The 16,530-nt window shown below is 32.1% G+C and overlaps 1 protein-coding gene and 1 long non-coding RNA gene across 2 annotated transcripts; both read left to right on the top strand.

The window, feature by feature from the left end:
* The first annotated feature begins 4,084 nt into the window (after nt 1-4,084).
* LOC128283555 (uncharacterized) lies at nt 4,085-5,311 on the top strand. The gene is made up of 2 exons (XR_008273923.1): nt 4,085-4,340; nt 5,133-5,311. It is a non-coding gene; the product is annotated as an uncharacterized LOC128283555 (long non-coding RNA).
* Nucleotides 5,312-12,179: 6,868 nt separating this feature from the next.
* Nucleotides 12,180-14,336, top strand: LOC108472990 (dormancy-associated protein homolog 3-like). Its single transcript, XM_017774561.2, has 3 exons — nt 12,180-12,379; nt 12,634-12,795; nt 13,995-14,336. The coding sequence occupies exons 1-3, from the start codon at nt 12,265-12,267 to the stop codon at nt 14,087-14,089; spliced, it is 372 nt and encodes a 123-aa protein (XP_017630050.1). The 5' UTR covers nt 12,180-12,264; the 3' UTR covers nt 14,090-14,336.
* The last annotated feature ends 2,194 nt before the right edge of the window (nt 14,337-16,530 follow it).

Below are 16,530 nucleotides of genomic sequence, written 5' to 3'. Positions count from 1 at the left end.
TTCATAGATTATCACAAAGGCTTCCTTTTTTTGACGTGTTCACGATAGGAATTTGCTTAGACTTACATTACGTGAGGTTTGCCCCTTATCATCTTGGTTTACACAAAAAATCCATTAGGTAATAATCTTCCTTTAGTTTTTTCTATATGATGCCATAATCCATCAACTATGGTCTTACACGATATGATGCCATTGACTTTTCTTTTCAGAGAATCATGTTTAAAGTCCTAATGGACCCCTTTAGATGAATTTGCGGAGAAAGACTCAGACTTATCATACATTGACTCACTCTTACTAGACATAGTCCATTACATGTTTTCAAGGTACACACATACATTTCAATCATTCATATACAAGCATCCTTCAACTTCTAGATTCACATCATATATTTAGATCATCAAATCTCATGCAATTTACACATAAACAGTCCATTAAACATTCATTCTACAGCAGAATCGTCACACTATATTTCTCTAGCTTTGGTTCCCTAGTTTAATCACTTTCTCATAGGATTTTCTAGAATACACCACACATACAAGAGTTGGCTTAGGGACTCACTTGACTTTCACTTTCTATAGCTCCAAACTCCAGATACAGACCTCCATCGAACAATCACCAGCAATTTCTGCTTCAAGTCATGGAAACTCATCAAGATCTATTCCTATACCCATTTTTCCTTTATCTCTAACACTAGAAATCCCCAAAAGGCCTTATCTCACTCATTTTACCCAATTAAACAAATTTGCTCTTTCACAACGTAATCTGTAGGGTCATAAATCTTACCTTGTCATGGTGTATTCATAGGTAGAGATCCAAATTTGCAGTTTAGCTTTAGTGAAAGGAGGAAATACTCTATGTTTCTTTAAAACTAAACTAGAAAATACTTCCTGAAGAAAGAAGAATAACTCCCCTTTCTTAACCTAACTATCTAGGTATATATCTTTTGTCCCTGTGAACATTTGACACGCATCATAATCACTTTTATTTGCCAGATAAATGGTTTACAACTGTAAGGAAATGTGTACGAATGTCCAACATTATATATGTGTATATATATGTAAGAAATTCCATCGCTTGTTCCTAACCATTATGTTAGAATGTAACCGGTACTGTAACTAATAGGGCTCGACGTACAATACTTTTGGCGATAACTCAATTACCCGAAATTCTTTAATACATTACAAAGCTCCTCTTCTTAATGTTTCATCCTTCTCTAAGACAATACCTCATAATATTCCAATGCCTGCTATGCGCCCACTTTTGCTCGCCAATCGCACTCAGTTGGGCGGATAGCACTACACCTTTCAGTGTACTCGTCAGTTTACTTGCCAAAATCAGAATCCGCCAAATCCGGGTGTTACATCTTGGGTATAGAACAACTTTAAAACTTGTGGTTAACTATCCTTTTAATGAGTCTACATAATGCGGAGGATTAATTAGTGGATTCGTTCTGGTAGATACCTTGAGAAATAAAAAAAAATATAACGATCTGAATGACCAAATATTCACCAGTAGAGAAACTATACCTTATGAACTCATGTTAAAGTATTGAATTTAGAATAAATATATATTTTTAATTTTACGACTACAAATACAATTCAATGTAAAATTTAATCAATATAAAAGGATGAAAAACCGAACATGCATAGCATGAGTATGGTGTAAATAGAAAATACTTACTATTTTAATGCATGGATTGAGATATTTACATCACAACAATTGAAGGACTTTATTTCCAACAGGAGATAAATCTCAATTTTTTGTTAAAGTACAGTGTTCAACATCATATTTTAACCAATATTTTACCATGCTAGGCTTGATTTTGACATTTTTCTTGGTTTCCAAATTTACAGCCTCACAAGTTGAAGCGGAGGCAAAGGACATAGTTACTTCATGCAATAATGTAAAAGATAATCCTGATCCATCAGATTGCGATTACATTATGAATTTTTGCTGTTGCCATCCTCCTAAACCAACCATTGTTGCATTCACCTTCGGCAAGGGTCTTAAAGCATATAAAAGAATTTGAAGAATAAAGATTGAAGTTATATGATAATTAAAATATAGTAGATGGAAAAGAAAGTGATGGATAAGTCTTGTAGTAATATACATTTTTATCAAATCTTGATATGAATGTAATAAATTGGTTTATGAGAAATAACTCAATTGAGTGTCTTTAATTTTCATTTCTTTTGTTTCAACATCCAAAGTTGTTGCTGGTGAGGTGGGTTTTTATTTCTATTTTACGATTTATCTTTGGAGTTTATAGTTACATCTTTTAACAATAATGTCACTAGGGTTTGAGCTCCGTTTACTCCTTGAGAGTGCAAGGTGCCTTGTCATTGTTGTTGGATTTACACATTATAACTATCTAAGTTATTCCCAAATCAAATGGGATGGCTTGATTTTGAATTGAAGTCATGGCTTATTTTGATGACAAAGTAATATTTATATTTTGTGATGAATATTAAAACTATACATTAATTTTGGTTGAAATTTGAGTTGATGTAATTATATAGATGAAACTTTACTTGAAATTCAAACGAGTATTCATAGTTTCTCCGCATTATGGGGCTGACACTTCTGTCCATATCCCTTAAAAAGTGATCTTTTCAATGTGTGCAAGGAACGACCGCTTTGTATATTTTAGGAAGGTTGCACAGTCGGTTCGTTAGCTTACTGCGTCAGAGGTTGCCTAGCCCAAGAGATAAAAGTGATCCCACAAAAGCAATTGTTGGCTAGAGTCAGGTTCCGCTAAAACATAAGTCTAAAATCTTGGAGCTGGTGGTTGTAGGCATCGTCTTCCACTATAACTGGCTTATTCTGTTTGAGAATGATCACCTAAAAGCTGAGAATTGAACCCAAGGTGGATCGAGACAACCGGAGGCTGGAATCTCTCCATAAGAACACCTTTTCCTCAACTCTATTTATTTCTATTATTTTAATTTTAATTTTTAGAATTTTAATCAACACTTTTAATTCTATTTTTATTTTATTTTTGTTCCAGATCAAAACTTTTAATTTTGTTTTTTTTTTATTTTTTCAGGTATGCAGGTTTTCTTAGGCTCATGATTTTTTGGGAAAAGGAAATAAGTGTAGTGAAAATAGAATTTTTTTTAGAAAAAATATGAAAAGAACAAAAAGTTAAACTTTTTGAGAGAGGGAGTGTTTACAAGAAAAGATGAGTGAAATTTGTATCACTCCACCCCTATTTATAATACTAGAAAACCTAGTCTATTATTAATTAATTCTAAAAGATAAATACAAATAATTAAAGATAATTAAAGATAAAAGCTAAAATTAAATCTAAATAATAATCCTTAATAATTATCTTAATATAATTAAAAATTAAATAGAGTCTTGTGCTATAAAATTTTTTCTTTTGCATTTTTGTTCCCAAAATCTTCCACGCTTTGCATTTTCAGCACCACTTCTCTCCTACTTCACATGCTGGCCCAATTTAACTTTAAATTCACGCTTTTTGCCCCCAAATTTCCTTTTGCCTTCAATTTAGATCCTATAAGATAAAAAACCATAAATAGCTCAAATTAGTAGGATCATACTCAAAATAAACATATAATTAATACATTAAAATATGTCATTCTAGAGTATTTGTAACGCTCCAATTTTCGGAAATTCTGTGAATGTTGGCAAAATTTCATGCTTTAATTTTGTCATTTGTGAGTGAAATTATGAAATAGGACCTATGTGAAAATGTTTAAAAATGCTATAGGCTAAATTGAAGTGGCCAAATAAATAGGAGTGCAAAATAGGAGGATTTGCATGACAAACCTCCCATTTTACATGAAGTGGCCAGCCATCATATTGTTGTAGACAATATGAGCACTTGATATCCATAATTCATGGTACAAATTGATAATGGGTTAGGTAAGTGTTCCATGATAATGGATTAGGTAAATATTCCATGATAATGGGTTAGGTAAATGTTCCATGATAATGGTTTAGGAAAATGTTCCATGATGGACATTAGCATTTTAATAGTCAATGAATGATGGGCATTAACATTTTAATAGTTAATGGATGATGGACATTAGCATTTTAATAGTTAATGAATGATGGGCATTAACATTTTAATAGTTAATGGATGATGGGCATGATAAGCATTATGGGCATATTTTTATTGGAATTATGGCATGAGTATGGCACAAATATTAGTATATCATTTATGTGTCATAAAATGTTGAGTGATAAGAATAACAAAAGGAAGTAAAGGAAGGTTGTTGTTCATTCTTTGTTCTTCATAGCTGAATTTGAGAGAGAGAGCAAATAGGGGAGGAAACCCTTGAATATTCGGTCACTAGGAGGGGGAAAAATTGAAGGTAAGTTCTTGGTACCTTGCTTCTATCTTGATGTTCATGAGTTCTTCTTGATTCTACCCTAACTCATGAAGCATATTTTAGTTTTTGGTTGTTGTTTCATGTTCTTTTGATGAAAAATGGAAGATAGGTGAAGTTGAGCCAAACAAATGATCATGCATGTGCCTTAGATGCTAAAGGGAAAAATCGGCTAACATGTTGTGCTTTAAAATGATGAAATGGAGATTATGCTTAAGTAAAAATCATAGATATGTGATGATTGATTGGTGATATACATGTTTAAATAACATGCATGCAAGATAGGTGTATGAAAGAGTGATTTGGTAATAAATCTGCTTAGGGCAGCAGCAGTAACGTAACTTTGGAAAATCACCATAAATTGTGGGAGATGAATTAGAAGCTGAATAAATTATGTAATTAAAGCTTAATGAGTATAGTTTCAAATGGAATAAACGAGAACATATTTTGAATTCTGTACAATGAGAAATTTGATTCGTAATGAAGAGTGGTCAGATTAGTCAAACAGTGAAACATGGGAAACTTTAAGAAAAATCTGGTATTGATTGGCCATACCAAAAATTCTGAAAATTTTATGGATAGAATATATATGAGCCTATTTTCATGGAAAATTAACGGCACTTGATTTGGAGTTTCGTAGCTCCAGTTATAAATAATTTAGTGACTGTTGCTTAGGAAGACAGCTTGTAGTGAAATTATGATTATGTGGTAAACATTGACCAAAAATTTGTTAATGAGTTGCTTATTGATTTCTTATAAGCTTACTATGATCTGTAGGTGTGGTTGGCCGAATATTGTAAGGGGTTTGTCATAACCATTTGTTGGAAAACGGGAATCGACTTGGATTTTGAGAATGAAAACTAAAAAAAGCTGGAGTCGCCACCGATTTTTTTTGATGAGGTGTGATCGGGTCACCTTTGATTAATCATTTTAATAAAGTTTAAGATTTACTAAAACGATGATTTTTGGTCTGCGAAAATCAAAAAAATGAGTTCGGGAGTCGGTTACGCACGAGGAAGGATTAGCACCCTCGATACGCCCAAAATTGGTACCTAGTTGATTAATTAGTGTCTTAGTGTCGAAAATTTAAAAACTTGAAACAATTTTGAAATACGATCCTTCTTTTTAAAAAAAAAAAAAAAAAAAAGCTCAAGTGTTAAAGACCTTCTCGTCTCAAGATATGAAATGTCACATCTAGTAAGTTAGGACACGACATCTTGAATTTTTGAAAGCGAGCTTGCCTTTTATATAAAATTTGCGTATTTTACTTTATTAAAATAGTATTCGATTATTTAGAATAAACGAGAGAAATCGAAACCCAGTAAGTTAGGGTACGTTTTCTCGAATTCTCAAATGCCGAATATCACCTTTATTTAAAACAAATTCTTATTTCGAGGTGACAGAATGTCATACCCAGTAAGTTAGGGCACAACATTTCGCATCTTCGAGAATAAGCATTTTTCAGACTCGCATCGTAATTTAAAAGAATATTCCGTTATTTAGGTTAAATGAGAAAAATCGAAACCCAGTAAGTTAGAGCACGATTATCTCGAATTACCTAATATCGGAAATCGCTTTTATGAAAGAATTATTTTAATATATTGAGTAAAAAATGTGATTTATAATAAAACATAAATGCTATGGTATTAATATGTATAACGACATAATGCTAGGTGTAATAGCGTCAAAAAAACAATTATAAAAGATGAAACCATAGTGAAGCTTAGAAATATGTAAATGTAAACACATACGTGAGGAAAAATGAAATAATCGAACACGCAAGCGAATAAATAAATAAACAAATGTAAAAAATGGTAAAATGAAATGACAATGGTAATGATAATAATGATAAAAAAGTATATACATATATGTATTTAGGTACATACATAATAATAGAAGTAATAAGAAATATATAAAAGAAATACATACATAATAATAATGATATAATATTAAAGGATACGTATCGTAGTATATAAAAATATATACATAATAATATTATATAGTATATATATATATATATGCGTTAGTGATAATAATGATAATACAAATAATGGATGATTCAAAGTTTGAAGTAATTTATAAAAGATGCAAATAAATAGGTGATGAAATGATAATAATAATAATAAGAGTAATGGTATATATAAGCAAAATAGGTGCGTCAAAATATTCATATATGTGTATATACTAAATTAAAATAGTAGCATATAAGTGATTGCAAAAGAAAAAATGTAATAATAATAATGTTAAAATAGAAAAGTAAATATAATATGATAGTAAATAAGTAATTAAAATAATACTATACACATAAAGAAATGTATATACGTACACATGCAATAAAGTATATATATTAATAGAATAATAATAACCATGTAAGTGATAATAATAATAATGGTAATAATATTTAAAATATATGTATATGAATAATAATAAAAGGCATGTATATATATAATAATAATAATAATAATAATAATAACAATTAATATAATAATAAATAATGCTACGAAAGAGAAAATAAGGTAAAAATAATATAAAAAATTAGATTAAATCTAAAAAAAGGATCAAATCCGAAACTAAAACAGAGTTTTGGGCTTAATTCGAAAGGAAATATAAAAGAGGGGGACCTATTTGAATACGCGTGCGACTACAGAGGGCCAAAAGGAAATTTTCCCAAGTCCTTAAAAGCAGGCGTCCTTGAAGGAGGACCAAATCGCAAAGCGATAAACTTGTGGTTAATTTAAAAGAAATGAAAACTTGATTGCAAAACGTGTGAAAAGCGGAAGGACCGCGCGCGTAATTAGACCATCAGAACAAAAACACGCGGATCCCAGGGTAGGACGGGTCGGGTCTTCGGGTCGCGCCTAAACGGCGCCGCTTGAGGTTTAAAATGGCAGCAAAACGCACTGCTTTGCCGGCCTATATAAGACATTTATTTTTTTATTTTTCATTTCTCCTCTCTTCTCCTAAAAAAACAAATCCTCTCCCCTCTCTCGGTCTGCTAGGCCCGAAGCCGGTGAGGTGCGTGCCGGCGCGCCGGTGTGGTTCGTCGCTTGACCATCAGTACAAGGTGGCCGGAAATCGCCCGTAGGTAGATTTTTCCTCTCTTTTTTTTTTGTATTTTTTATTTATTGAATATATGTATTGTTTTGTTAAAAATGGGGATAATATATGTAAATAAATTCGAAAAGAAAAAAAGAAAATAGACCTTAGGCTTGTTGTTTTTGGTTCTCCGATCTTTGATATGAGGGTATTCCCTGCTTTTGATGTTGCTAAAGTCTCTATTCTGTTTTTTTTGTATATTTGAAAACTAATATTCTTTTTATTTCAGAAGTGCCGATCCCCTTACAAAGGTTTTGATTTTGCTCTTTTATAGCCATTTACATGTTTATTTACCATTTTTTCTTCTTTGTATGGCAGACAAACGGCGGTGGTAGTGCCACTAGCATGAAGCAGTGGTTGGAGCCAGGAGACCCTAGGTGCGGCGCACCTAGGGTTTGAAACTTTTATTATTGCTTTGGGCCACATTATTTTGGGTTGTAATGGGTTTTGGGCCCAAAAATTGGGCTTGTACAGGGTTAATACGTAGTTTGTATTTGAATAGTTAGATTAACGTGTTAGTAATCCAATTGTAGGCGGTTCGTGTGTGGATCTCGTCAGCATATCGTCGCAAACAGGTGTGTAACTAACACCCTCTTTCTTAGTCTAGATCGGCAAAAGCCGAAAAGCCAAAATGCCGAAAATCGGTATTTTGTAGATTCTTGAAATGTGCGAATGCTTGTGAGGTAAATTGATTAATGCTTTTGGTAAGCTGCAATGTTTGGACTGCAAAGTGCATGATTTCTGTGCCCTCGATATTTTTGGGCTTAATGAGCCAAAATTGGAATGATGGGCCAACGGACCCAATTCGGTAAGAACCCTCGGTAGTGATTCTGTTAGTACGTGAAAGGTAGGAATATGCATGAAAAACCCTAAAATAGATAAATTACTGAAATACCTTTAAAAGTGAAAAATTTACAGTTTTACCCCTAGTAGATAAATTACCGAAATACCCCTAGAGCTAAATTGACCTAAATGCATGTTTGACTATTGCTATTTACTGCATGCCATGTTGTTATTATCGATGCATGGACTGGGATATTGACGGAGGAAGTATTGAAAGTGGCTTGTCCACGTCTTGGAGGCTTTGCCTCAATTTATCGTTAATCGAGCAAGAAAGGTGCAAGAATCGTGGAGTGTTGGGCTAGGTGGGTTGAGCTATTCCCACATGGAGTGTATGGCTGGTACGGGTGGAGTGTAGTGGTTGGTGGGTTGAGTAGTCTCCCAAATGGGCTTGCATATGTTTCTCGATGTTGTATGTATTTTGAAATGGGCCTATGGGCCATCTTCATTATCTGAATATGGGGCTAAGGCCCGCTTTATTGTAATCTGAAAAGGGCTCGCCCAAGACCATCTATTACTTGAATGGGCTTAGGCCTAATGGGCTTGAGTGACTTGGGCTTTGAATGGGTTTTTCTTACACACCGAGTTTCCCCAAACTCACCCTTTTATTTTCATCCACCCAGGAAAATCCCCAACCATAGTGGGCTTGGAGCTGTGAGGGAATTCGGAGTGGCCACCCGTTCTGAAAGTTTGATTTTCTTCTGGTGAACTGGACATCCTTTTATTTATTGAAGTTTTGGGTTTTTAAATGTAATAAGGCCGCTTAATTATTTTTGATAGTTTTTATATGTTTTATTAAGATAAGTAATATTTATATTTTAAATGTTGAAATTAGATAGCTTTAGGGCGCGTTTTCAAAAACAGTAATTGATTTCAAAATAACACGAAAACAAGCAAAGCTTCCGCAATGAAGATATTTTCCAAAATTAATCACTTTTCCTAAAAAGGACTTAATCAAATCGGTTTCCTAGAAATATACATGACGTTAAGGTATGGCAATGGCGGTTTGCATGTCTAGGATTGGATCTGAAGGGAGTTTGGTACTTAAGCAGTCCGATGGACTCACCTCCTCTTTTCCGGTTTCCTACCTGGTGCACAGCTTCCATTCACTTTAACCTATAATGAAATTATCTTTTAAAACACTCAGTAAGTTTTCTTTCTGGATCGAAAATGTTTTGAATGCTTCGATGTGGCATGTCGGATCTGGCCATAACGTCTGGGCCGGGTTTGGGGTGCTACAGTATTATCATATATAGACATCTGATTTTGATTTAATCATACACATTTAAAGAAACAAATATATTGGTTTATTTTTATGTTGAATAAATACAATTATTTGTATATGTAATAAGTTAACATAAAATGATGCTATATCGATAATTATGTTAGTGACTTGTGAAAATTGAATCAAATTAAGATTTAATGTATAAAATTGTACAAAATTAAAGTTCATGTATAACATTGCACATCGAACCAAAATTCATATATAGTTTTGAACTTTATCCCTATTTTTAAGGGTAAACTACACTATTAGTTACTAAACTATGGGTAAGTTTTCATTTTGGTCATTAAACTAAAAAAAGTTAAAATTTTGTCCCTAAACTATTCAAAAGTTTTCATTCATTTAAGTCATTGAATTATTCAAAAGTTTTTATTTAAGTCACTAGACTATTAAGTTTTTTCAAAAATAATTCTGCCAATGAGTTTCAAGCGATGATTCAACGATCTACACGGTGGATCAGTAACCATCAACGGTATCTTCAATCCAAGCTGATCTAATGATTAGTGTCAGAGATTGGAGAAGAAATTTATTTGAATTTTGGTTTGCAGACTCATGATATCCAAAGTTGTTTCATGAAAAAAAACTGAATTGTAGAAGGGAAGGGGAAAGCAAGCTTTTGATTGATGCAAACAGTGTGAATAGAGAAAGCCATATAATATCATTTTTAATAGCTCAGTGACTTAAATGAAAACTTTTGAGTAGTTTAGTTGCCAAATTATAACTTTTTTAGTTAAATGACCAAAACAAAAACTTATCTATAGTTTTGTAATTAATGGTATAGTTTTCCTTTTAAAAAATTTAAGGGTTAATTAAGTCATTACAAATAAATGAAAGAAGAAAAGAAAGTAAAGGAATGAAAAGGAGAGAAGGAAAATTGATATAAATAAGAAAAATATATTCCACTTTATTTTATTACAATTCTATTTCATTACAAATGAACCAAACATAGTGTATGTGTTGTGACCTTTTTTTTTTCAAATAATTGAAGTATTATAAATTTATATAATTTTTTATATGCTAAGAATTCTTTGTATATAAATTTTGATAAATCTGTGTATTCGTATTGTGTTTATATTGTTTTCTATGTTGGACATGTTTTGATTATTTCTCATATATTTGTGTTGTGTTTTAATTGATCTTATATTTTGTCAAAAATTCAATTTTAATTTTAAATAATTTAAAAAAATTTAAATTGATTCACCTAAAAATTAGACCATTATATCTATCGAGAAGGAATTGTATGAAACTGTGATTCCACGTCATCCTTATCCCTTTCTAATAGCAGAATGACAAACTAGACTTTTTCTCTTGATTTTCAGCTTTTTCCTCATTTTAAAAAATCAAATTCAACTAAAAATGCTAAATATTAGGAATAGAAGTCTAATTTGTCATTTTCTTATTAGAAAATAATAAGGATGATGTGAAATTACAATTCATACAATCTTTTCTCATATCTATCATAGGTCAACATAATTAATATGAATATAATTTTGAAAACTTTATTTTAATTATATGAAATGTATAGTACACAAAAAGAAAGTCATGAAAACAACAAAAAGGAGTCACAGAAATGCAATTTTTGGAAATTTCAAATATTTTGATTTGATCATTTTATCCACAATAGGTCCAACATAATTCATATGAATATCATTTTCAAAACTTTATTCTAATTGTATGAAATGTGCAGTACACAAAAAAGTCATGGAAACAACAGAAAAGTCACAGAAATATTATTTTAATTTTTTGAATATTTTGATTTGATCATTTTATCTACCACATGTCAACATATTTAATTTAATATGAATATTATTTTCCAATATTTTGATTTGATATTTGTCTCACATGTTTATGTTAATAATAATAAAATTGTACTTTAATTCTCTTAAAAATAATAAAAAATTTAATTTTTAAAATTTTAAAGATATAAATTATTAAAATAGTAAAATTATATTTTTACTATCGTAAAATATATAATTTAATTCGACTCATCGATATGATTTCCAATGAGGTGGAGAAGTGTACTTTGTGAATGTTTTTTTAGTGAAAAGATTAGCCAATACAATATTTAGATTAAACTATCAATACTTTATGGAATCTTTGCAAATAACTACATATTCTTATCCCTATTGAAAGTCAATTTAGTGATACGATCCACGTTTGTATTATCTTTTAAAGGAATATGTATTATTTTTTATTGATCTATTTTGATAATATTTATTAAATACTTCTGATAAGTGTTAAATTTGAAAACTTCGGAAAAGCTACTTGAATAATCTAAATCACCTCTATACTATCCGTCGGAATCTCGTGAAGCGTAATATGCACTTTGTCGAGCGGATACTTTTAGTTAGGAGGAATTGTTTGCATTGAGCTATCCTTTTATGCTTGATCTTTCAACCTTCATAAGAGAAAATGATGATCTAGTCACGTGACCTCCAAAATTATGCAAGTTTTTTGGTCCCAGCCGTCACACTTGATCTTATTCTTATCCCAAACTGCGTTCTTATCGATCCATACGCCACGTCATCCCTTTCCCCTCCTCCGATCCAAAATCAACGATCCATGTTTATCCCAACTTGTTCGACCTTTAACACCCTCTCATTTTGTCGTTAAATATCTTCTTCTGAGTTACTTTCATTAAAACAAGAAAGATCTTAGGACACGCTGTTCTCCTGCTACGATTCCGATCATATGGGACTACTTGACCAGTTATGGGACGATTCCGTCGCCGGTCCCCGACCGGATACCGGCCTCAGCAAGCTCCGAAAGCAATCCAAATTTACTTTCTGGCCTAACTCCGCTAAGGGTACGCTTAACGCTCGCTATTTTCACGTCAGTGATAGCGGCTCACTTTAGTCGTATTGAAAAGCAAAAATTATATGTCACTGATAAGTAATTTAAATTTGTTAAAAAATCCAACTGGCGAAGAGCTTTTAAAATAAAGCGAAAATTTGTTCCGAGATGAAATATTTTAATTATTTTATGAGAAGATTTAAGAATTCTAGTCGTTTTTTTCGTATTGATATATTTTCAATTGGTTTTTGACGATTTAATGATCAGAATCTGATGGTGGGAGTGTGAGATCAAACGGTGATGAAACGTCGTTGGAGGAAGCGACGAGAGTGACACGTACTATTATGATCGTAAAACCACCGGGTTATCAGACCGGTTCACCTCCTGTTTCGCCGGCCGGAACGACTCCTCCAGTATCTCCTTTTGCCGGTAAATTTTTTTAAAAATATTTTTAACTCATTGCCGAATTTCTTTACTTATTTATTTCTTAAATCTCAAGTTCTACGTCTAAGAAGGGTTAGAAGTTGTGTTCTGTCAAATTAACTTTTTGTCTGATTGGTGGACTTTAGGAGGGTAAATATGTCATTTAACGGATTTGTATCATTTTCCTCAATGGATAATGGATGCCAAATTAAAATCATTATTATAATTTCTGTTTTAGTTAAACAAATTTGTCCTCGTTGACAGATTAACATGTATTTATTTGTATATCTAATGTAACTTTGATTTTGTATAATTTTATATATGAATTTTTTATTTGATTTAATTCTCATAAATAATTAATACAATTATTAATACATAAATAATTATATTTATCTAATATAAAAATAATTTGATGTATTTATTTCTTTAAATGTATATAATTGAATTAAAATGAAAGTTTCGTGTATATATTTTAATCACAATAAAAATTTCTTGTATATAATTGTACTAAATGAAAGTTCATATATTAAATTACATATTAAATTAAAGTTGACGATAATTTTGAGATTTATCCCGTATTTATATATTTAAGATATAAATCATTATTATTAGTTTTTTGTGTGAGTTTGACCATTTCAAATATAGTAAAAGTATAAGTGCTTAGATAGCATATTTTTACCCTTTAAAGTTGACACTATTAAGCTCAAGCTTTAATCTCGTCACTATTGTTTTAATTTCATTAATTAGAGTTTATTTTACTGTTTATTAAGATCGTTGAAGACGAGTATTTGATTTGGAATATTTCATTCCCTCAACGATGGAAGTATTGTTCTCAAGGTATTTATGCTCGATTTCAGTCTTGTGTTTTTGTCTCTTTACTCCGAGTAGTGCCCAAAAAAATTCATGGAGTTTGGGTAGTAGTGTCTAGATCCACCAAGAAAATGTTTCATCATTTTGGCCTTAGTGTGGTTAGTCTTCATGCCCCTAAAAGGTCTCGGTGAGCAAGAACACTACCACTTGGTTAGCTTTGGAGTAGAGATACAAAAATCCAAAATTAAAACCGAGCATAAACATTGCAAAAGCAATATATTTACTATTGATGGAGTGAGACTCCAAAGTAGATACTCCCCTTTAATAATGGATACTTAAATCAGTTGATAATTAGATATATGAAGTTGTTAACGTGGATGAAATGTTTTGTTTAGGTAGCAAAGAATCGTATCAGTTTCGGAGAAGATCGATATCGGATGCGTACGAGAAGGCCGGCGAGGTTGGAGCAAGGAGCCCTCATCCTCCTTAGGACGTCTGAGTTGTGAGCTCTCTCGCCTGCAAATGAACCTCGAAGCTGGGCTTGCCTTTTTCTCTTTTTGCATATATTTGTAATGTGTCAATGGTGTTCAGAATCTGTAAATTATAATATATATGTGTATGTGCATACGTAGAGGATTTTGCTATATGTGGAGAGCTTGTAATTCATTTTTTTTCTTCTTCAAACTTGTTCGAACTAATGTTTCAATGTCGGTTTTTCCTACTCATGATCTGAAAAATGTTTTTATTCTGTTTTTTATTTACAGTTTTCGAGTCACTAATTGACAGAAATCAAGAAACAAACGAGAAATTTTACAAGAAGAGACTGAGAATCTTTTCAGATAGTAGTTACAGGTAGAATTGCTTATAACGAGAATCGTTGATGATTAACCACTTTCTGGAAAAATTGTTGAATCTCTATTACTCTTCCCGCTCTTCCTCGTCTCCAAGATGTGTTGAAAAACCTGCAACCTTCAACGGAGAGCTGACGCCTAACTTTTGACGTAGCCTAATGAAAAATGTCGCAGAGAGTGGCTTAGAGCATCGGCCACTTGAATTGAACCATCCACCACCTTTTCCTAAACAAAGCACGGGTAAAGTTCTACGGGTTTCATCCTTGCATGATGCACTGGATTGGTGTAGTGTGCAATAGCATTGGTGTTGACACACTAAATAACAGGTGGTCGAGTTAAAGTAACTCTTAACTCAATCAAAAATGATTTAATCCAAACCACTTCACTGATAGCATTCGCCAAGCTTTGAAACTCTGCTTTTGCCGAAGAATGAGCGACAACTCCTTGCTTCTTGGAACTCCAAGCAAGGGCTTGCCTCCAAGAAACCAACAAAAACCAACTATTGACCTTAAATCAGCAGAACTACCCAAATTAGAATCACAATGATGTATTGTTCCCTTTTAAGTATCATAGTATATGCTTGACAGCGCTCCAATGTTTGCCAAGTGACGAATGCATGAATTGACTCATTTTATTTACACTATAGTGTAAATCGGGTCGGGTGTTGCATATACGTTGTAAGGCTCCAGCAACTTGATACTTTGGATCTGGATGTGGATCACCATATGTGCATCCACTATATTAGTCTTTTGAAGCAACTCAAGCTCATGTTTTTTCAGCCATCTTGGACACGTTGAACATCTATTCCAAGAAAGAAATTTAAGTACCTCGAATGAACAAAGAGGAGTTTGCACATGATGCTACAAAACCCATATTTGTAACTAGGACTTCAAACCAAGCCCAAGGAGCTTGCTTCAGATCATATAACGACTTACGCCAGCTGACATACAAAAGGTTGCCTATTAGCACTATTTTCTGGAACATTTTTAAATATTTACACAGTTTAGAACTCTAAATGAATGGGGAAATTAATCAAAAGTTAAATCTTTTGGTTATAAATTAAGAGTTATATCGCCTAATTTTTGAAAAAAAAAATGTAACTATTCAAACAATATTATTTGAGAGATGAGATTGTATGAAAATGTGATTCTACGTCATCCTTATCCCTTACCAATAAGAGAATGACAAATCAGATTTTTCCTACTAATTTTCAGTTTCTTCCTCTTAAAAAAATTTAAATCTAACTAACAATACTAAAAGTCAAACGGAAAAATCTGATTTGCCATTTTACTATTAGAAAGGGATAAGGATGATATGGAATTATAATTTCATACATTCCTTTCTCATTATTTGAATAATTATAATATTAGATGAAAAATTATACATTTTTTTGAAGATGTTATAATTCATAAAAGACACCTGTTAAAATATATCTTTATAAAGAGACATGAAGAGGGATCAAATAATGGGTGCTTTAGAATTATTGTCGGTTCACATCCCCTGGCTACAATAGTGTTGCAAAGAGCATAGTTCCGAGTAGTAAAGCTGGTTTTCCTGCTTTCGGTCTATCGCATCCATCCACCTCTAACAGTGAGTGGTTGCTTAGCCTAATTTGTTATTTGGTCCTTCTTTTACTTTGATACACTTAGTCGACTCCTTCAATTTCCCTATTAGGAACACTGATTAGGCATTGTTGAGATGAGAAATTAGGTCATGCTATTTACCTTTTTCTTTTGACCAATCAATTGAAACAGATATTCTTTAATTTGCATTTGTGTGATGGAAAAAAGTAGTGTAAGTCGAACCATGAAGGGGATAAAGCACAATTTTAAAATGTTTGACAACTAGCCCATCTGGTACGCCAAGCCTAGCTTACATTCCTCTTATGCACGAGGCGTGAAGATGTAACGTCTCAATTTGGCAGATAAAGATAATTAAAAATTTCTCGAAAATAAAATCGTTAAGACGTATATATATATATTTATCGAGTAAAATAAAAACAACCAAGAACAATTAAAAAGTTGTAAAAAAAAAAGAAAAAGAAAAATCAATTAGGCATTTAAGATGCCTACGTACGACT

This window comes from Gossypium arboreum, chromosome 11 (genome assembly GCF_025698485.1).
Source record: "Gossypium arboreum isolate Shixiya-1 chromosome 11, ASM2569848v2, whole genome shotgun sequence".
NCBI classification, from domain to species: Eukaryota; Viridiplantae; Streptophyta; class Magnoliopsida; order Malvales; family Malvaceae; genus Gossypium; species Gossypium arboreum.
This window is presented reverse-complemented; position numbering and strand designations above follow the sequence as displayed.

Bases quoted from the DNA above. Each gene is read 5' to 3' on its own strand.
- LOC108472990 (XM_017774561.2), top strand. From the start codon at position 12,265: ATGGGACTACTTGACCAGTTATGGGACGATTCCGTCGCCGGTCCCCGA. The intron at 12,380-12,633 runs GTACGCTTAACG...TTTAATGATCAG, and splicing joins CTGGCCTAACTCCGCTAAGG to AATCTGATGGTGGGAGTGTG. The intron at 12,796-13,994 runs GTAAATTTTTTT...TGTTTTGTTTAG, and splicing joins TCCAGTATCTCCTTTTGCCG to GTAGCAAAGAATCGTATCAG.